The following is a 21230-nucleotide window of genomic DNA, read 5'->3' as shown; positions in this document are numbered from 1 at the left end:
TTTTTTATAGTTCATTTTTAATTACTTAAAAATTATATCTACCCTACTATATACAATGTGAACTAAAAAAGGGGGATTTCAAGATCGTGAATGCATATAATAATCAATTGCTGTTGAAAATGCTGCAAATCCTATAGCTCCAACTACGCCAGCTTTAACACCAGCTAAAAAAATAGTCGAATTATGAGATATAATTAGGAAGAAAAAAAAATACACTAATAAAGAAACAGTGTGTGCACTATGTGCGCATATTTGAAGTGAAACTTCTTACTAACAGCTGTTAATTTGAAGGATTTGTTTAAAAAAGTGACATATAATGCTATTTAGGTAAACTGTATTTTTTCTGTTTCCTCAATAGCTTGTAAATTTTGTGGAATACCTCCTAAAATACACCCTTTTATACGAATGTCTATATAAATAACGTTGACGCTTAAAATGATTTAAGAAGAGAAAAAAATTTGAACCTAACCAACAATTCGTATTTATAGTGGTTTACAGTAATCTTCCAGGTAATTTTTTGTTAAATTATACGAATATTCTCGTTGATTATTGGTTTGAAATAAGTATATGACAATGTCCTCCAATGAAAATGCGAGTTGCTTACCTCTAATAATTGTAATTCTGAGCTAGCAAATGAGCTGGATCCTTTACCTAGACTGTTATTCAGAAGCTACCTATCGATGAAAATATACTTCCTAGCACACAACCGGAGGATATTAGTACAGAGGTACAGTCGTGGCTAACGTCATACTCAAGGCCTGACTGTTTTGACAGTTCTACCGAAGTGGTCCAGAATTAGTAGTCGTAAACAAACCAATTGTTTTCATTAGTTTCGCAACAAATCTGTGTTTTTTACGCATTTCTATGCTAATAAAATTATACTAAATACTTTTGAGTGAATAGTGAACTATCTAGATCCGATTCATAACATCCTACCCGCGAAAAAAAACATACTTTCGGTAAAAATTATAGTAACACCAGCGATGCCGGCCGTGTGTCCGGGCTAGGAAAAAGTTGGGGAATTTATATAAAAACATAATTAATAGCATTAGTGTTAGTGTATAGTGTTAAACCAACGTAAGTGACGTGTATTTTTATGTAAAACAGTTTTCGTTTCTTTATTTTTAATTTGTGAAATAAAAAATTCCGCGACATTGTTCTGTGCCTGTGCCTTGTAGCAGCAATTATAATAAGTCCTCAGGATCTGTCTACATTCTCTTTCCCAACAATATTAACTGTAACTAGGTCACGTCCAAAACATACAGAACATGCTGTGCCTACAATTTTTCCAAATCAACCCTCTTATGGACCCTCTGTGCATGTTCCCATAAAGAGAAAACGTCCCGATGAAAGAAAACAAGATTTGGAAATTCAGGATGAAATAAATATTGAAAAGTATTATTATTATGAAATAGCAATATATTTTAAAGAAATTAAATGAATTTGTACTTTATTTCAGTATTTTATATAAAAAAAAATGATATCTTTATCTTTTTATTTACGATTTATGGAGATGGTTACTTGATGAACATCGAACTACAAATTACTTAATGTTAATAGTTAATTCTATCTGATATCCACATTTTTTAAATATGTTTTAAATATTTTTTTAATATTTGGAAACTTTTTATCACAAGGTATATTATTACTAGTTGCTAAATACTCGCTAACGCAATTTTAGGACACGCTTTTTATTATGTAGATTTTATTTTGTTCATCTTATGCTGTAGTTTATTTCATATTAATATTCGTGCTTTATATCTAAATTTTAATGCTATTCAATTACTTTAACGCGATAAAAAAAAATAAAGTTAATGTTATTTTTTAATACCTTTCTGTATAATATTTTTCATATTTATATCTGGCAAAACTATCAATTAATACTATTATTTATGCAAAAACTATATGCAGTACCATATGGCACAATACAAAAGCCAGACTAGTGCGGTGACGTCACAAATCGATGTCTCTGGCCTGTCTGTCATGTTGGTTATGGTACATTATCAAGTTTATTATAATGATTTTCTTAAGGTGCGTATTCATTATCCGAACGAACGAACGAACGAGCGAGCGAACGAATGAAATTCGGTATATTTGGACGGTGGACCGAACGCATGCGGTCGTTCGTTTGTTCGTTCGCTCGGCCATTAGTTTCGCGTCGGTACATCAAAGGCGTTCGCAAACGAATGGGTTAAGGTGTTTTCGTTTGGTTCTAAAATCCGGTCCCGTCCATACTACTACCGAACGAACGAATGAACATTCGTTCGTTCGTTCGGATAGTGAATACGCACCTTTAGCTTCAAATCAAATGTTTTTTGATGTCTGCGCGATCCTTACCACTTTTTTTTTCTCGCTAGCTCGTGCGCCAAGGCCGTGGTGTGTCACGACCTTGAATTTTTACTCCCAACGCGCGTAAAGAAGTTTCACTTCAAAAAAATAAAAAAAATACTACACAATACCAAAATTTAAAGAATTAAAATTTTTAATCCTGTAAAACTTTGACATGTTTTATATTCAGTTGTCTCTGTATTCTGGAAAGAAAAAAGATGAAACAAAAGTTCAAATTAATGGAATGGTGAATCAAATATCAATGTTGGTTTCAGTCTTTAATTTGTGTTACTTAAAAATTAATATATCCTTAACGAAGTTACTAATTCTCAATATTCTTTTCAGAAGTATATTTTAAATAATTGAATATAATGGCAAAAATATTAAAAATGGTCTGCCCAGCAAAGAAATATCATAGTGACATAATAGTATTTTGAATTTTATCCAAATATTTGCATACTACTGAATTAAATGGTAGACAACTGCCTCTACTATGTACTCTCTCTTTTTGGACAGACTATAATATATTTATGTTAACAGAATATTTATTCTTGTGAATTTAAAACAAACATAAACATCAATAATACCATCATAATTGGTTTTATTTAGATTCTTACCTCTCAATCCTATCATTCCTCCAGTGACAGCACCTGCATAAGTTCCATTTTTCCAGTCAGATTTTCCCCTCATCTATAAGCAAAATAAGTCATAATATATCACCTATTTCATGTTAACATTTATTCGCACAAAGTACACTATAGTAAAGTCTTTACCGTTTCAATTGTACATTCCACTCCAGAAAAAACGGCACCGATCAAGGCAAAGTTCTTGGCATAACTTAAAGTTGTCGTTTTCATTTCCTTAAAAACCTGTCTTGCCGTTTGGGTTTCTATACTTGTTGCTGAACTGGGCCCTATACTAGATGAGAATAATCCAATAACTGCCCCCAAACCATATCCTTAAGAAAACTGATTAGAAGAGCCTCATAAAATTATTTTGTGTCTACCTGCCACACAGCTCATTATTACTTTAAAGGGGCAACTTTCGAAAAACGCCTCTACCATTTTTTCTTCGTTCGTTTTTATTTGTATGGGTCCTAAATTTTTGGGTATGATTATATTCTCTCTGTATCTGTAATTGTTTCCTACGAAGTAATTCGTTAAATAAACCCATTCTTGTGGTGTAAATTGCCTTTTCTCAGTTGTCTCATTAGACATTGTTTCGTTAAATTAATGCGAAAAATTGATTTATTTTAACAAAAACAATTTTAAAAGTTCACAATTTTTGATATTTTAAATTATAACCTGTTATAACTTATAACCTCACTTTAGAATGAAAACGTCAAAATTTTGAATATATAGGCAACTAAATATACAGGAAAAAGGTGTGGAGGGGAAATGTCAAAAACAGCTGTAATGATTAGTGTATTATTTTGTTCATTAATTTAAATATGAACAAATAATATTTGTAACTGCTTTTTTAGAGAAAATGTTTACAATTTTATATTTTAAACTACCTGTTTTAAAATGACCGAAGGAAATGTAAGTAGTAAATACTATTTTATTAACCTCTAAATTATTTAAATATCAAATATATTTTCAGGAGTATATGAGTGATTCAGAATGTTCAGAAGACGAAATAGAGCCGAAATTAAAATACGTGCGTCTTTCCAATGACTTAGCTAGAATTCTTTCAACTACTTCAGCAACATGTATTGCAGTACACACAAAAGTATTAAACAGCATCTAGTTGTCCTTATTTCAACAATAACATCCAATTATTTGCAGTTTATTTGTTTGGGCTCACACTCGGGCATAATATATATTTTAGACCATCAAGGTAACAGCATTAAAGGCAAAGAACTGAAAGCCCACTCTGTAAGCGTTAATCAAATAGCAATTGATCAGAACGGCGAATATATTGGGACTTGTTCTGATGATGGCAGGGTGTATGTTTATGGACTGTTTTCACGAGAAAGCAACTATAATCTTAATGTTGGTAGACTTGTAAAGACTGTTGCTTTAGATCCCTATTTCAGTAAAAATCCAACTAATAAAAGATTTATTACTGGTAAGATAACATCTTATACATTTGTATTGTAATTATAAAAGACATTTTAGGTGATGATAGATTAACTTTGTATGAACGGACGTTTTTTGGAGGTCCCAAGCCAACAATTTTGTGTGAAAGTGAGGGTTTAGTGAGAAGTTTATGTTGGGGAGAGAATTTTTTAGCATGGTCTAGTAATATTGGTGTTCGAGTTTATGATATGAATGCAAGATGTTCTCTAGGACTGATTAAATGGGAAGAACACCCAGGGTTGGTATATTAAGATTTTATTTATCATTTAAAAAACTTTTACTTTACATTTTTCTTTATTTTAGCATTTCTATTGAAAAATTTCGTTGTAATTTAAGATGGGCTGATAGTAGAACCCTGTTAATTGGTTGGGTGGATACTGTTAGAGTTTGTGTTATAAGAAAAAGAAGTAATATTGAATTAGCAAATAGGGCATTACCTGAATATCTGGTTGATCCTGGTAAATTAAATTTTTAAAACATAATTTAAGTTACACCATGTAAAATCCTTTTTAGTGTCAACATTTCAAACTGAATTTTATATTAGTGGTATAGCTCCGTTAGATCACCAGTTAGTACTGTTAGGTATTCCTAAAGAACTTGATGAGAACAATAAAAGCTTACGTCCACAATTATATATAGTAGAATACAAAGACAATGATTACACAGATAATTGTACTGATAGTTTATCTTTAAGGGGTTAGAAATGGTTATAAATGTGTAACAGCATAAATTTATATGTATTTTTTAGGGTATGAAGAATACTCTGTAAATGATTACCATTTGGACGTGTTGATAGAAGAAAATGTATTTTTTATTGTTGCCCCAAAAGATGTAGTTATTGCAAGTCCGTATGACTTAGATGACAGAATACAATGGTTTATTCAACATAAGTGAGTAATTGTCATATTTTTAGGTAATAATTTTAATGATGTTGGTTGTCCAAATGTTAAAAACTAGTTTTTACGTGAAAAAGCATATGAATTTTGTAATGTGAAAACCACATCTTTGTATCTCTACTCATAAACAAGAAACCCCTAAAACACATGAAAATGGGACACCCTATACATATTTATGGTTTAAATAGTTATTCTCTGGTAAAATACTAGTCTTGTATATACAAGGTGGATCCAGAATGAATGTATTTTTTTTAATGTTCCAGCAAATTAAAAGAATAATTCACCACAATACACCAATATTATATTTTTAATTGCAATAAACAAATTGTTCGTCATAAAGCATCATAAGCAGATGATTCAAACTAAACTAATATCTACAAATTGAGCGTTTATATAGGTGCTCAATTGGCACCGAGTAGGCGTGGCAAAAACTGGCCTAGCGAGTCAAAACCAACCGAGCTTAACAATTAATTACCGAAACTAGAGCAGTAGAAACAGAGAGCTAGAAGGAATTGGCCTATTGTCTCTGTTCATACTCTCTTTACATTTATTAATTTTGACGTTTTCATATGTATCTAATTGCCTGTAATTTGAGACTTGTTTAAATAATTTTAAATTATTACTATCTATACAATGTTCTTTATCAACAATATGTTGGGCAACGCAAGATTTATCCAGTCTACTGTATCTTATCTGGGCCAAATGTTCTTTAAATCTAGTTAATATTGATCTTCTAGTTTGCCTAACATATTGCTGATTGCAATCTTTACATGAATCTTGTTTTCCTAAGAACGTATTTTACTCAAAATCTAGAACAAAAGTATTATAGGATCATATTTTGGTGAAGAACAAACTTAATTTTATTCTTAAACAGTGTTTTTTGTCATTTTAAGTAAATTTGATGAAGCTATGGAGATTATCATGCACAATGATGGCAGAAATATACATAGGCACACCATTCAGTCTGTTGGCACAGACTACTTGGATCACTTGCTTAGCAGAGGGATGTATGACACTGCTGGCCAGTTAGGTTTAAAGATTTTTGGAAGGAATCCTTCCCTGTGGGAAGATCAAATTTATAAGTTCGCCAGTGTACATCAACTAAGGTAAGAATTTATTTTTTTTCTAAGCAAAGTCAACTGAAATTAATTTTCAGATCGGTGAGTCCATACATTCCAAAAACATTAGACTCAAAATTAAATCCGCACATATATGAGATGATTCTTTATGAATATCTTAAGCTAGATGGGGAGGTACATCAATAAAATTATATTTATTTAACATAAATTATTATTTTTTATTTATAGGGTTTTCTGCAGCTCCTTAAAGAATGGCACCACAATCTTTATAATGTGTGTGCAGTAATAAATGCCGTTTTAGAACATTTGCTTAATTGTGATTCTAACAAAACTGTGTATTTGGAAGCCTTAGCCATTTTGTATAGTTATGAGAAAAAGTATGATAAAAGTTTATCCATGTATCTTAAGTGAGTATAAAATTAAAAAAATGTGCGTTAACAAATCAAAGCATTTTTTTTGCTTTAGATTAAAACACAAAGATGTTTTTACGTTAATACAAAAACATAAATTATTTGGTGTTATTCAAGATATGCTCATCGAACTAATGGATTTAGATGATAAGAAAACTATAGCCTTATTATTGGAGAAAGACAGCATTCCAGTGGAGAAAATTGTGGAGAAATTGAAGGAAAACAAACTGCATCTGTACAAGGTATTGGTTAGGTTAGGTGGCTGGGGTTTGGGATCATGTTTGATCCCTCACTCAGAGGCCTTGGGTCCATTGCGATACTCCTATATTACTGTACCAAACCTTCCTCTCATACTTCTTTGCGTTAATGCACTTCCACTAAAGCTTTTAGCAAAGTTCCCGATGTCGCTGATGTTGGCTTCTGCTGCTTCCTCTAGTCCTTCCAAAAAACCTGACCCTAAAGTTTTAAATCGTCGGTATTCCAGAGCCGGACAGTGGCACAGCAGGTTCCCTATGGTTTCTTCTTCCACTCCGCATTCTCTGCAGTAGTCGTCGTTGGAAACCTTCCATCCCACAAGGTTTACCCCCGTGCGGCAGTTTCCAGTAATGATACCTTCAATTATGCGTACTAGGTTCTTTTAGGTACCTAGGTACCTTTTCTTTCCTAGGTACTAGCACAGATTATACAGAGTATAAACTTTGTTTTTTCTTTATCGTTTTTCGTGGTTCCAATTTTCGGAATCGGGTACTAGTTAGGTTACTAGTTTGCGCACATAGCACGCCCACTAATGGCCTCAAAAATTGTGCACAGCGCCTGACCGGCACAATTATTAGAAAGATATCGGAAAACCGAATAGCGTCATGCAGTATTTACGCGTACCTTATCATGGTTACGATATGCGCGAGTCAATTTTTAACGCAACACCCGCTAATAACGTTACCGCCTGACGTAATTTGCGGATCAATTACACCAAGCGCTATTTCTAAATAACGTTTAAAAATTCCTTAAATGGGCATGTGCGGGTATTTGACAACCGGGGCCGGCCGGCGAGATCTTTTATTTTAGGTTATGTTTGAATTGTTTTGAATTATTACTTTAGTTTTATTAGGTAATTTGATATTTAATAAAGCTGGGATTAGTTTTAATTAAATAAATATGGCCCAAAATATGGATTCCACCTTTTCCAATATTAAAGAACCTATAAAGAGGCTGAGGTTTACAACAGATGACGACTTAGCCCTTCTAAGAGAATTTGTTGCTTGTTGCCCTAAACCCACTAGCAGACGTTGAACAATAAAGCACTGGAAATAAGCACTTTAGTCCTTTAGTTTAAAATACCTAGTAAACAAAACAATTTCAAAGTTAGGTTAAGTTTAAATAGCGGACGCGACGCGAACAGAATTCTTTCCGATCCGATAACTACAAATGAAGAGAGTTAATACCACCTCACGTAAAAGAAATAACACCTGGCCTTATTAACGTCCATGCACGATATTCGGTTTAGCGATATCTCTCTATTACGCTGTTTATTGTCATTTTACGCCAGTTTATTTTTGCGCACAAGAAATTTTACTCGTTTGCACATCGTCATAAAAAACAATTTTCGTACCACGAATTAGGGATAAGATTTTTATCTGTATACATATAGTATACCTAATCTGTGGTACTAGGTTCTAGTTGTTTTGACTTTTTTCTATCTATCACTGGCGACTGTCTTCAAGCTGTAGCGTAGTACTCGCGGTGTTGCCACGTCGCTTGCTGCTTGGCCTTGATGGTAGTTCTTATAGCTTCCTTCATTGTGCTGATTGTCACAAGTGGTGGGTCATCTGCCACAGCCTCTTCTCCGGCCCTCTTTTTGGCGAGTCTGTCTGCTTCTTGGTTGCCCACCACATTGCTGTGTCCTGTCACCCAGCACAGAGTAGTCCCGCCTTGACGCAGCCAGGACAGTGCTTCTCGGTAATCCATCACAGTTTTTGATCTCACTGATTGCATGGCTTAGAGCGCCCAAGTTGGCAGAGTATATCACAATATCTCCTATTGGTTTATCAGCGATTTTCCCTTGTATACAACTGACTGCTCACTTTATAGTGTATAATGTAATAATTTATTATGTAGTAATTTTTTATAAAAGACTTATACATTTTAAATTTTTTTATTGAATTCCTAATTTGACATTATTTTAACAATACCTAGATAGGTGATATAGTTACAAAAAACAAATAAAATCTATTCAGCGAGATACAATGACTGGCAAAAAGTGGCAAAATGCGAAATAATGCGAATTTTTGTATAAAGAAAATCGTTTGTTTGTATTGCAGTATCTTGATGAATATGATAAAAAGAATCCTCAAGGCAAATACCATGAAGAACTTGTCAGATTATACGCTATTTTTGATAGACAGAAGTTGTTACCATTTTTGAAGAAATCTGATCATTACCTAATAGATGACGTACTGGATATTTGCAAGAAAGAAAAATACTATCCAGAGATGGTTTACCTTTTAGGTACATAAACTATTTGACTTACTAACATTTTCTCTGTAATCTATTATTGCAGATCGCCGTGGCAATCTAAAAGAGGCACTGGATTTGATCATGAACCAACTGAAAGATATGCAATACGCCATTTCTTTTTGTAGAGAGCATGATGATCAAGATCTTTGGAATGATTTGATCAATTACTGTATAAACAAACCAGGTAATTATAAAAATAACCCTAAATGAACCAATTATGTTTTAAAGTTGATATTTTCAGAATATATCACATTCCTATTACAGAGCATTGGAAGTTATATAGATCCTACTGCTCTTATTTTGAAAATAAAGAAAGACATGGTTATTCCCGGTTTAAAGAATTCTCTTATTAAAATGCTGAATCAGCATAATTTACAGGTATAGAAAAATAATTTATATACTTTTACCACTCTGCACCAAAGCACTTTATCACTCTGGGTGCAAATTTACTAAAACCATATTTTCCAAAATAATCGCTTGCCATATCTCTCGTGTATGTATTGTCGATTTCGGTCTTGATGAGATAAACGCAATTTTATTAATTTGCCTTAATGTAAGTCTAACAATAACCTTTAAAATATTGTCAAGGTGTCTGTGGCGCTAAACTGTATTGCTGGTTGCCTACATTGTTGCAACGTGTCTTGCTGGTTGCCTACGTGTATTGAGAAACCTGGCGAATTCGCCAGAAAGTGAAAGACGTTTTTGTTGAAGCGCCATCTCTTGGCTAAGTGCAAAAGCGAATCGGGCAGCAGTAGAATTTTCCGGTAGGAAGTAGAACGCTCTCCGAGAATTGTATACTACTCTCCGCGATAATAAATTAGATTAAATAAATGATTTATTAATTTTATTGACTGCGACTAATACGTTTATCTTATCAAAGAGATCTAAATCGAAAAAATATCAAGATACAACTCTTAAACATCATTAAACGGCCTACACAATTTTGCTAACAAGAGAAAATACTCAATGGGGCACATTTTTTTAGAAAAGTATTTCAGTGCATCTCCCTGACAATTCTATCGTCAGTTTTTTATTATTAAAATATGTAGCACTTATAGTAATTCTTACCCTCAAAATATTCAAATCACTAAAAGCACTTGGAAGAAAATTAAAATAAATTGAGAAAAATTAAGATTTTAACCCTCTGTATCTATGAAACAAAGCAGAATCGGACCTATGTTGATATAAAAAATAAATTTTATTTTTACATTTACAGCAATTTCCCCACGAGAGATGGCACATATTTTTTGAAACACCCTGTATAAACGTAAATAATTTAGTTTTAAACATCTCTGCTCATTAGTGGAGTATTCAGATCGTTTTTTCCTATTACACTGTGGTATAGTGTAATTCTTTTAATTTTTAGGTGTCTGTCCAAGAAGGTTGTAAAAAAATTCTGGTCTCAGATTATTTCAATCTGCAACAAAAACTGGTGAATGTACATCAGAAAGGAACTTCAGTGAGTGAAGAAATTGTTTGTGGTGCATGTCATTATAAACTGATTGGGAAAGGTAATAATAAACGTTATTCTAAAAAAATATCTGAATATTACGTTACATTGTCTCTTCTTTTAGTGGCTTCTACGACTAGTAACTTAATTATATTCAATTGCAAACACGCCTTTCATACACTGTGTATCAATGATAATACGACGAGATGCGCCGTTTGTTATCCTCCAAATAAAATTAACTGAAGCTCATTTACAAAGTAAGTATATTACAGTTGGGGATTGTAACTTTTGGTATTACAACAGCAAAATAAAACACTCATTTACCAGCGCTAACCATACCATCATTAGCTGATGATTAAAACTAAACTAATATCTATAAATATAGCGTTTAGGTAGGGTTGGTATTAGAATTGCACCATTATCGCGACTCATAGTGACGCTCTCATAAGCGTCTAATTGCCTTTAATTTGAGACTTGTTTAATTAATATTATAATAATAAATAATAATATTGTTACGTTTTTCGTCGGTTCCGTGTGGATAGAAAGTCACAATTTATTTACACTAAGTAACAAACAATAACGATTAAAATACTTAAAGAACAATATACAAACGATTTATAACTATTTATCTAGAAAGAATTTATTTTGAATTTAGCGCGACAACTGTACTCGTCTATTTATCTCTGTCCTCTTCAGGCCCCAGCCGCCGACTTTTCTCGATTTCCAGATTTCTCGAATAATCCATAGATCATTAGGTGCATAGAGAAGGTTTCGAATGTTCTCGTATGTACTACTCCATTCTAGTGGAGCTCGATTGTTCTCGAACGTTCCAATGAATCATTACGGTGTCTATTCTTTAATGCGATATTAAGGTCATATGGGGGCGGAACATTTTAGCTAGTTAGGTTATGCCAAGTCCACACGGGTCCGCAACAATATCTATACAATATTTATCAACAATATGTTGAGCAAGACAAGATTTATTCTGACTTCCATATCATGAATTTTGAAGCCATAAGTTCTCAACCCATCAGAACTCTGCCCACCATATTTCTGATGGGTTGAATATCTGGATAATGGATTGTATTACACTCCTTACATGAGATTTCATAACTACCCGACTTTTCCAGTGGAGGTGTTTGATCTTCGAATTAAATAAACTAGTAGGTAGGCTTTTTTATTTTATAAATCTCCAACTAATCGTTAAAACATTTTGAACATTGTGAATGAAAAATTTAATTTAAATTGTACCTAAACAGAGCTGGTTCCATTATTGAAAATTTCATAAAAACATACTTAAGTAAGCAGAATTTAATTATAACTGCGGCGTTCTCAATCCACCAGGTTTATGACAATTGCTTGAAAATATTTCAGATATTTTTTATTCAGTCTAGGGTAAAAACTTTCAACTTTTATTAAGTATGTTATAACCTATTTTTAATAGTTTGCAATTTATTCCATTTTTTCTATTTTTACTCATATTCAAAATTTGATATGTCCGTTAAGGAAGTTAGGAACAAAACTTGAATTTAATTTGTTTAAGTATAGATGGCAGAGATAATAGTTACAGAGTTTCCTGAAAATCTGTAAAGATTTATAAACCTCGAAACAAATAAAATAATGGACTTTATCGTTGGCTCATCCTGTACAATTGCTAATGGAGGATTTTTTCTTTGCCATTTGGAAATATTTGGAAATTAGTTGCAAAACTGATTAATTATTTATAAATGAAAAGACATGTTTCCTTTAACATCTTTTAACAATCGTTAAATGACATTTAAGAAAATACCAGATAAATTTTTTATTTGAATTTACCGCAATAATTTACAAACATACAATATATTATATACATATATAACTTTGTAAATCACCAATATCCTCCGTTACCATCCGTGTCCCCATTTGTACCATAAAAATACTGTTTTTCGGGTATTTTGAAGGGTTGAAAGTTCGTAAAGTAGTCGAGGGTAAATGGCATAATGTTTTCGGGTTTCAATAATAAAATACTCTGCATATAATCGCCGATCATATCGTTGATTTCTGGGTGATCTTTCAAGTAGGTTTTCATTTTCAGCTCGGCTTCAGCCTAATAATTTTCAGGATTAGATTTTTGGAATACCGGGTGCGTCTCAAAACTGGCTGACTCCTATCACTACAACTTTTAAACACAAAAGAAAAATATAGAAATGAAACTCTGAATACAATGACATATCATATGTCAGCTTTTGACATTTTCTCGAAATACCAAGTACTTTTGACAATTAGACTCGAAATACCAAGTGTGTAGTATCAAATTATTCGTAAAAAAAATTATTTTAATTTTTGCAAATATGGTTGCATAAATGTGCCACCCTCGTTCCATTTGAAAAAATTGAGATATGAATAAAAATACGATTTGGGTATCTTTTAACCAGCCAGGATAAGACGCTAAAAATATTAGACGATCAAATCTATTTTTCCAAGGTTCCCTAATTAAAAATTAGTGTTTTTAACGCAACCATGGCACTCTAGATTGAAATTTAAAATACGATTTTTTTAAGCGAGAATGTCATAAGTTGACATATATGATATATCATTCTATCCAAAGTGTCATTTTCTATCGAGTAAAGTAAAAAAAATACAGAGGGTGCCATTTAAAAATCAAAAGTTGTAGTCAATTCCGGTGAAACAGGAAGTGACCGAAAACAATTATTGAATACGTCAATCAATCCTAATTTATGTCATTTACTAACATCTCTTTAATACATAAAAATCTCTTTTTTTATATGAAAAAAAAGTTATAGGGGTGAGCCACTTTTGAGTATGAAGGGTGGACCAAAAAATTGCAACAAATTTTTATTATTGAAATGTCGAAAAAATAAAGTATGTAAAACAAGAAAAAGTTGTTCAAATTCTATTATATATGTATCGATTTTCATAATTATACAGACTTTTAATAAATTACAAGTTTTGTACATTTTTAGAATATATGTTAATACAATATTCATTTTATGATTGTGCCTAAAAGAAATAATGACGAAAAAATCGGAATATTTATAATTTATACCTATGTATTAATAGTACCGGATGAACGAAAAAGAACTGCATCAAGGGCGGCTAGGAATGACCTCACCAAAATTATCGATTGTCTTTCCCCAGATTGTCCTTGACGCCATTTTTTTTCGTATGGTGCCGTATGATCGAATAAAAACGGCGTTTACTTGCCTTGGAAATGACGATCAATGACATTTCCGATATAATTATACATACAAAATGACAGCGATCTTAATTTCATAGCCATCGCTGACAACGTCAATTTCTACTGCTAGAATGATCTAGAATTAGGCCTCAGAGAGTGTACAGGGTGTGTCAAAAAGTTCACAACAAACACGAATTTTTATTAAAAAAAAAACAAACAGGAATATTGTTTAAAAAAATCTCAATAATTATTTCTTTTCATTTTTTGCAGTCTTTTTTGGTACCCCTATGGATACTTACCTTGCAGTCTAAATATTTGGACAACAGTTGCATATCAGTGTGCCAACTTTTCACTAGTTCTACTTGGTCATAAGGTACTGGTTTTCCCACGGTCGCAATGAGTGGGTTTATATGGATAATATATGAACATCCTTCCCATTCTTGACTTACTATCATCCCTGTATAAATTATCATTTTAATTATAACAATTCTTGTCTGTGTGTAATTTTTATACGTGTGTAAGTATCAAAAATAATGATTTTGTGTTATTATATTAGTTCTGACTTTGCATTGTATTTTAATCTAATTATAAGTGTTTTATGATTGTATGGTTTTGAAAATTACCATATACCGTCATCACAGTTACAGATATATGAACCAAACCGCACTCTTCATAGATTATCCTGTATATCTTGCAGATATCTACTGGATTGTTGTTTACAAATCCTGGTGTTGCTCCTTTGCATTCCTATGGTTTGAAATTAATCATTTATTTTTAATGTTTCTGTCGAATTTATTACTCTCTCGCCTGTACAGACTATACTCACGTATATATTTCGACACATGCTTCCATTTATATATATCGTCGATAGTTCAAAAGTGCCCACGTATCGAGTTATAGCGAGGTATCGCATCAAAAGAAAATTGGCACCTTCGCCCACATAATCTTTAGCTTTGCTTAAAGGATAGTACTTTCTGGTTTCCGATTCTTTTTCGATGTTTGCGTGGTGCCTAACGTAGTACTTGTCTTGTTGTAGAGCAGTATATAGAACTTGCTGGATTGGAGTTTCACCTTCGTCATATATGTATCTGAAATTTTATTAGTTACTGTAAACATTTTTGTATAGGAATAATTACAAAAAGCAGTGCTCGATATGCTTGCGACGTCAAAAAACACGAAAGGCCGGTTTCAACTGTTCGGCTTTGACGCGATACATTAAAGGGACGTTTCGGGGCCATGGGGAGCATACTTGACAGCAATTCGAAGCGCCCGAGCTTGTGTTTTTTTTAGATGTCCGAACCGCACGAACGCAAGCACTACACTACAATGTGGACGCTGTTGCTTACGAGCCGAAAGATCTTGTGACTTGTGAAACACGATAAATAGAAGCGCAAGCAACGTAAGCACAATCAGAAGCAAGAGCGTGCAACGAGCAATGTGGACGCACCCTCAGATATTTTTAGCTGGCAGTGACTCAAAGGGTTCAAACGCACTGACAGCCAGGTCGCAGCGACCAGCATTTGATTCAATGTTATTACTGGTCGCAGCTGCGTTTCCTAATAATATTGAATCAAATACTGGTCGCTGCGACGTCAGTGCGTTTAAACCTGGTCGTCAGTGCGTTTAAACCCTAAAGGTGCGTCAAGACCTGACCTCAAAAAAGTGTTGCGGATATAACATATTTTTTTTAATGGTCGATTTTTTTTTTAATACCCTATTTTTTATTTCCTTAGATTCTACGTACAATTCGGTAACTTTTTTGCATATGATATACAGGGTGGTCCGAATTGTATTCCGGAAACCTCGGCAGCATATTCTGCAGATTAAAATAAGTGAAAAAGTTCGTATAAATGTATATCCTAAAATGCTTAGTTTTGGAGATACAGGGTGTAGAAATTTCATTTTTATTTCGATTTTTTCCAAATAATTTCTGAAGTAACGTCAATATTTGAATAAAAATTGGTGTCTGGGAGTTTTTTGACATGAGAAATTTGATTTTCATGTCAATATGACTCCTACTTATAGAGGGCGCCACCTACATATTTGTTAACTGGTTTGAAGTGTAATAACTTTTCGTCCATACCTGTATAAAACTACTGAGTAAAAAAATATACAAAAACGACTTTTTTTACATAAAAAATGTCTCTTGGTAAAAATCGCTACGACTAATGGTTCTCGAGATATTTGGAATCGAAATTATCAATACCTGTCATCATTGACATAAATTAAACATGTCGAATAAATAGTTATTAGACTGAAATCACATATTTGAAATCTTTTTGTGCCAAAAGTTCAACAGAAACTGTTTAATCATCATTCTTTCGCAGAAACATATAACTATACTCAACGTGTGCTTATTTTTTGTCAATGATGACATGTATTGATTATTTTTATTCTAAATATCTTCAGAACGGTTGCTCGTAGCGATTTTTACCAAGAGACATTTTTTACGTAAAAAGTCATGGAAATATATATTTTTTCAGTCGCTAGTTTTATACAGGTACGGACGAAAAGTTATTACTCTTCAAAACAGTTTAAACACGTGTATGTGGCGCCCCCTACAAAGAGGAGTCATTTTGACATCAAAATCAAATTTCTCGTGTCACAAAACTCCCAGATACCAATTTTTATCCAAATATTGACGTTACTTCAGAAATTATTTGGAAAAAATCAAAATAAAAATGAAACTTCTACACCCTGTATCTCCGAAACTAAGCATTTTAGAACATACATTTATATGAACTTTTTTACTTAGTTTTATCTGCAGAATATGCAGCCGAAGTTTCCGGAATACAGTTCGGACCACCCTGTATATCTAAAATTAATAGATATTGTAATAATTCAATTTGTTTAAAGAAATCTTAGATTTTGGTACGGTAAAAACCCAGGGTAAAATTTGTCAGTGACGCAAAATTTGTAAATTTTATCAGAAAAAAATATAATACATAAATTGTACCATTTAAAAAATTTGAGATTATTAAATTTTAAATAGTCGAAATTTATAAATCAGAGCTAATATCTCGCCATCGAGCGAGCCAACCAAAAAAACGTCCAGACTGCCTTAGAAGTTTCTTTGATCGGCCGTCGCAAAACCGACAGAAGACGGATAGCAACGAGGCTCCGTAGGTTGTCTCGCGAGAACCTCTGATACGCAGATACGCCGACTCGTCCACCGTCCACACTTTGCGAATTTGGAATGGTCTCGCGCTCATCTCGCTCTCGTCTCGTCAGGTCTGGACGCACCTTAACAGAGATGATTTCAAGTCCAAAAGTTGTAGTCCAAGAAGATTTTTGATCTAAGTTACTTTGAAACATCTAAACATTTTTTTTAATTATTTTATATTTACCCCCGAGAAGGGGTGAAATAAATAAATAATTTTTTTTTCGAAATTTCGGAGAAACGGTAAAGAACTAGAAAAAAAAGTTCAAATTAAAGTTGTGGAACGTCAAATTTTACATAGAAATTATTTCTATACTTTTTTTGCTCAGGTCAAAATTAACCGAGATAGGGTGGCTAGAAGCTAGGGGATGGTAGTAGAAATTTAAAAAAAAATATATAAGTTGCTGAAAAATTCATATATTTAACATTTTTATTCAATTTGTTTGGAAAATTATAAATTTCAATTAAGATGTTTTTAAATTCACCCCGAGAAGGGGTGAAAAATATAAAGTGTTTTTTTTTTCAAAATTCATAGAAACGGTAAAGACTTTGAAACAAATGTTTCAATAAAAGCTGTCCCCTAGCTTCTAGCCACCCCATCTCGGTTAATTTTGATTTGAGCAAAAAAAAAATATAGATGCCATTTTTAAGTAAAATTGAACGCTCCACAACTTTTATTTGAACCATTTTTTCTAGTCCTTACCGTTTCTCCGAAATTTCGAAAAAAGAATTTTATTTATTTCACTCCTTCTCGGGGGTTTTTCTAAAAAAATCTTTCACAATCCGTTTTTAGATCTTTCAAACTATATACTATATCAAAAATTCATGTCTACGAAAACTTCGTATTTGAAGGCCTATTTTCTTGGCTATTATTGCTTTAATTGAGCATTGTAGAAATCAACTTCTGAACTTTTACGACAGTGGCATTACAAAAACAATAACTACTATTTCATAAGTGTTTGCATAAGGATTAAAAAGAAATTTAATTAAATTTATAGAACTGATTACTAAACTCTGTTCTTCGTTCTTCTAGGGTGTGAAGTTGTTGATCGACCCAAGTCACCAACCTGGATCCGGCGTTGCAACCGTCTACGTCAAACTGGCTTGACATATGGATGACGAACTTTCGCAACACTGTCTGTTTTTCTTCCTCGAGAAAAGACTCGTATTTTTGCAAACGCTCTTCTCCGCTTTCTAGTGATTGTTCGGACGTTTTTTCGTGAGCCTGCGGCATTAGTCCTTTATACGCAAAAATATATATTTTAAGCAATTGTTTATATTGTTTAAATATGTTATTTTTTTTAACTGTAGTAGTGAAATTGCTTATTCACAGTACCTAACTGTATATGTTGTGGCGGTTTACTTTGAAGTGTCTAATATCTTGTCTCTCTTTCTAATGTACGTAGAGAGAGAAAGATATGGACCCGGCGGGGAGGACGTGTATGCGCAGAAAGTGAGACGCAAAAGCTTTCGAAAATATGCAACATATACCGTTGTGTTGTGTATAAACTGTGGTAGTGACTAAGAAAACAACTCAAATAATAACAAGTAGGGTAAGTCGGAAAAAATAGGAAGTTCTAAACAATCAGAAAATCTGAGAAATGTACTGTCTAATACCTAATACACACCTTATACCGGGTGCGTCTCAAAAGTGACTCACCCTTATAACTTTTTTATTTTTTCAGATAAAAAACGAGATTTGATATAAATGTATGACATAAATTAGAATTGATTGACATATTCAATTGTTTTCGGTTACTTCCTGTTTCACCGAAAATTACAACAACTTTTGATTTTTAAATGGTACCAGTAAATGGTAGTATTTTTTACTTTAAGCTGAGTTATATGCATCCATAATGCGTCGTCCGTCATTCTGTCAGTCCAATCATATGAGAGCTGTAATTTTTGAAATAACCAATAAAATTGCATAAAATCAACGACACGACGGACGACACACTACAGATGCATGTAAATCCTCACACTTATTCGATAGAAAATAACACTCTGGATAGAATGACGTATCACATGTCAACTTTTGACATTCTCGCATATGGTTTATTTGAAATTCTAACATGCGGTTCATAACGATAATACGATTTGGCCATCGTTTAACCGGCCAGGACAAGACACGAAAAACATTAGATGATTAAATCAACTTTTCCAAGGCGCCTTGATTAAAAATTAGTGTTTTTAACACAGTCATAGGTCTCTAGATTAAATTTAAAATACAACTTTTTTTAAACGAGAATGTCAAAAGTTTCTATTCCGAGTGTTATTTTCTATTGAATAAAGTAAAAAAATACCGAGGGTACCTTTTAAAAATCAAAAGTTGTAGTAATTTCCGGTGAAACAGGAAGTGACCGAAAACAATTGAATACGTCAATCAATCCTAATTTATGTCATATACTAACATATCAAATTTCGTTTTTTTATCTGAAAAAAATAAAGTTATAGGGGTGAGCCACTTTTGAGACGCACCCGGTATAGAAGATGTCCCATTTAAAAAGTATACTAATATACTTTGTTTTTTTTTATAATCCTCATTCTTTTGTTGGGTTAAAAGTTAACAATCAATATATGCAGATTGTTAACTGGACAGTTACTTATAGGGGAACAGAATGGCAACACTGCCTATTGAGAATGCATGCACTTATAGGGTTTTCTGCCGACTCGTCCCGTCGCGTCGTCTATCGACGAGCGGGCCGAGGTTGCCATATTTTAACCATAAAGCTCTTGCCGCGAGTAATAAACAAATTAACAATCTGTAGAAGCCTCTTAAGTTTGATGTCAAAATTACCTCATATGTAATCTAATTTACCCTACCTATGTTTACGTTATTTAATTTGGTATTGTATTCAAACAGAGAAATAAAATAGGAATAAAAAAGAAATCACATAAATATTACACAGTCTACACAAATATATTACTTAAAAAAAATTATAGATCAATTACACAAGACATGGTAAAAAAAGGTTTTTATTTTTAAGCTGATGTTTTCTATAACCCATTTTTTAAATTTTATTCCTCTGTTTTAACCCACCTGTAATATTTTTATTAATTATAGAGAATTTAATCTTTATTTTTTGCATACTACATAATCAAAAGTTAGTGTTTCAGATTTTGTTGTTTTGTTATATTTTATATTTTTTAACTTTATATTATACTGTGTATAAATTATTATATAAATGATAAACCTTGTTTTATTTTTGATATTTTTTCTGCAAGACTTTTTTTAGTCTCCTTTTTTGGAGGTTTATCCATCATTGGCAAGCCTTCTCCTAGTTCTATTTTTAAGCAAAGTCCTCCAACACCAGTTGGTTTTATACCGTCTGTGATATTAGTGACTGATTGGTCAACACTGCTAATTAGAAGCAGCTCTTTAAAACACATTTGTTGTGCTATATCATTATCTAAAATATATATAATTCAACACAAATACAACAGAGGAATGACTAGTTTTACCAATATTGAAACCAGGCACAAAATCATCTAGATCAAATAGAGCATATTGATGATGTTTCTTTTGAGCCTTTTTGTACAACTCCTGATACACAATAGTTCTATCTACATCATATAAAATATCATTAAGTAGCTCTTCTATGATACTATAATCTTTTTTGATGCCAGGTTCACTAACTTCATCTAGAAATTTTGTTTAATTAATCTAAATTTATTTAAATCTAAATATTTAGAATTTCTGATAAAACACTAATTCACCACAATACACCAAAGCACTTCACTTTTGCACTGGACGCGCGTTTTGCTAACCATTTGAGCATGATCAGCAGATGATTAAGATTTTTGTGATTAAGATTATGTCTTAGACTAATTAAGTATATGTTTTAATTATCTGGTGATGATGCTAACATGGTTAGTGAAACACATATCCAGAGCAAAAGTATAGTGTTTTGGTGAATTAGGGTTTTATTTTGTTGTTGTAACACAAAAGCTTCCAACCCTCAGCTGTAAAATCTGGATAATGAAAACCAAATTCTGTTATGTCTTGTTGACTTTTTAAATATTCATTAATGCTATCCTCCAGATATTTCTCAATATTATCTTGAGAATTCATACTTAAAGAAGTTTAATTTTGAAAATTACCTTATCACTGTCAGGCATTGTCAAATAAAACAA

General features: G+C 32.5%; 3 protein-coding genes across 4 annotated transcripts; 1 reads left to right on the top strand and 2 right to left on the bottom strand.

The window, feature by feature from the left end:
* On the bottom strand, positions 1-3673 carry LOC115881453 (mitochondrial import inner membrane translocase subunit Tim22). The gene is made up of 4 exons (XM_030898928.1): positions 3335-3673; positions 3102-3286; positions 2946-3018; positions 1-164 (listed from the first exon to the last, which is right to left on the bottom strand). The coding sequence occupies exons 1-4, from the start codon at positions 3543-3545 to the stop codon at positions 79-81; spliced, it is 555 nt and encodes a 184-aa protein (XP_030754788.1). The 5' UTR covers positions 3546-3673; the 3' UTR covers positions 1-78.
* A 46-nt stretch (positions 3674-3719) lies between these two features.
* On the top strand, positions 3720-18647 carry LOC115881450 (vacuolar protein sorting-associated protein 41 homolog). 2 transcript variants are annotated; one of them, XM_030898924.1, is made up of 17 exons: positions 3720-3869; positions 3931-4059; positions 4116-4398; positions 4449-4647; positions 4713-4867; positions 4923-5105; positions 5158-5299; positions 6199-6411; positions 6462-6558; positions 6613-6791; positions 6850-7036; positions 9113-9299; positions 9352-9492; positions 9550-9686; positions 10675-10819; positions 10883-11015; positions 18130-18647. In XM_030898924.1, exons 1-16 carry the CDS (start codon positions 3855-3857, stop codon positions 10999-11001), a joined length of 2511 nt encoding a protein of 836 aa, XP_030754784.1. In that variant the 5' UTR covers positions 3720-3854; the 3' UTR covers positions 11002-11015; positions 18130-18647. The 2 variants fall into 2 exon arrangements, with proteins under 2 accessions (XP_030754784.1, XP_030754785.1); XM_030898925.1 differs by lacking the exon at positions 18130-18647 and adding an exon at positions 14207-14304.
* Positions 12545-21229, bottom strand: LOC115881451 (ciliogenesis-associated TTC17-interacting protein-like). Its single transcript, XM_030898926.1, has 8 exons — positions 21054-21229; positions 20559-20738; positions 20291-20506; positions 18110-18335; positions 14763-15024; positions 14560-14683; positions 14236-14393; positions 12545-12844 (listed from the first exon to the last, which is right to left on the bottom strand). The coding sequence occupies exons 1-8, from the start codon at positions 21166-21168 to the stop codon at positions 12626-12628; spliced, it is 1500 nt and encodes a 499-aa protein (XP_030754786.1). The 5' UTR covers positions 21169-21229; the 3' UTR covers positions 12545-12625.
* Between the last annotated feature and the right edge of the window lies 1 nt (position 21230).

Source organism: Sitophilus oryzae, unplaced genomic scaffold (genome assembly GCF_002938485.1).
Source record: "Sitophilus oryzae breed Bouriz unplaced genomic scaffold, Soryzae_2.0 scaffold_172_pilon_pilon, whole genome shotgun sequence".
In the NCBI taxonomy this organism is placed as follows: Eukaryota; Metazoa; Arthropoda; class Insecta; order Coleoptera; family Curculionidae; genus Sitophilus; species Sitophilus oryzae.
The sequence above is the reverse complement of the archived record's forward strand: the minus strand, read 5'-3'. Positions and strand labels throughout refer to the sequence as shown.

What these genes read in the sequence shown, in the direction of transcription:
- LOC115881453 (XM_030898928.1), bottom strand. Translation starts at nt 3,545, where the DNA reads ATGTCTAATGAGACAACTGAGAAAAGGCAATTTACACCACAAGAATGG. An exon ending in AATAATGAGCTGTGTGGCAG is followed by an intron (nt 3,287 to 3,334) that starts GTAGACACAAAA and finishes AGTTTTCTTAAG; the next exon opens with GATATGGTTTGGGGGCAGTT. An exon ending in AGGAATGATAGGATTGAGAG is followed by an intron (nt 165 to 2,945) that starts GTAAGAATCTAA and finishes CTATTTTTTTAG; the next exon opens with CTGGTGTTAAAGCTGGCGTA.
- LOC115881450 (XM_030898924.1), top strand. An exon ending in AGAGATGGTTTACCTTTTAG is followed by an intron (nt 9,300 to 9,351) that starts GTACATAAACTA and finishes CTATTATTGCAG; the next exon opens with ATCGCCGTGGCAATCTAAAA. An exon ending in TTACTGTATAAACAAACCAG is followed by an intron (nt 9,493 to 9,549) that starts GTAATTATAAAA and finishes TGATATTTTCAG; the next exon opens with AATATATCACATTCCTATTA.
- LOC115881451 (XM_030898926.1), bottom strand. Translation starts at nt 21,168, where the DNA reads ATGAATTCTCAAGATAATATTGAGAAATATCTGGAGGATAGCATTAAT. An exon ending in CTAGAAGAACGAAGAACAGA is followed by an intron (nt 15,025 to 18,109) that starts GTTTAGTAATCA and finishes ATAAAATTTCAG; the next exon opens with ATACATATATGACGAAGGTG. An exon ending in CCAAATATTTAGACTGCAAG is followed by an intron (nt 12,845 to 14,235) that starts GTAAGTATCCAT and finishes GAAAATTATTAG; the next exon opens with GCTGAAGCCGAGCTGAAAAT.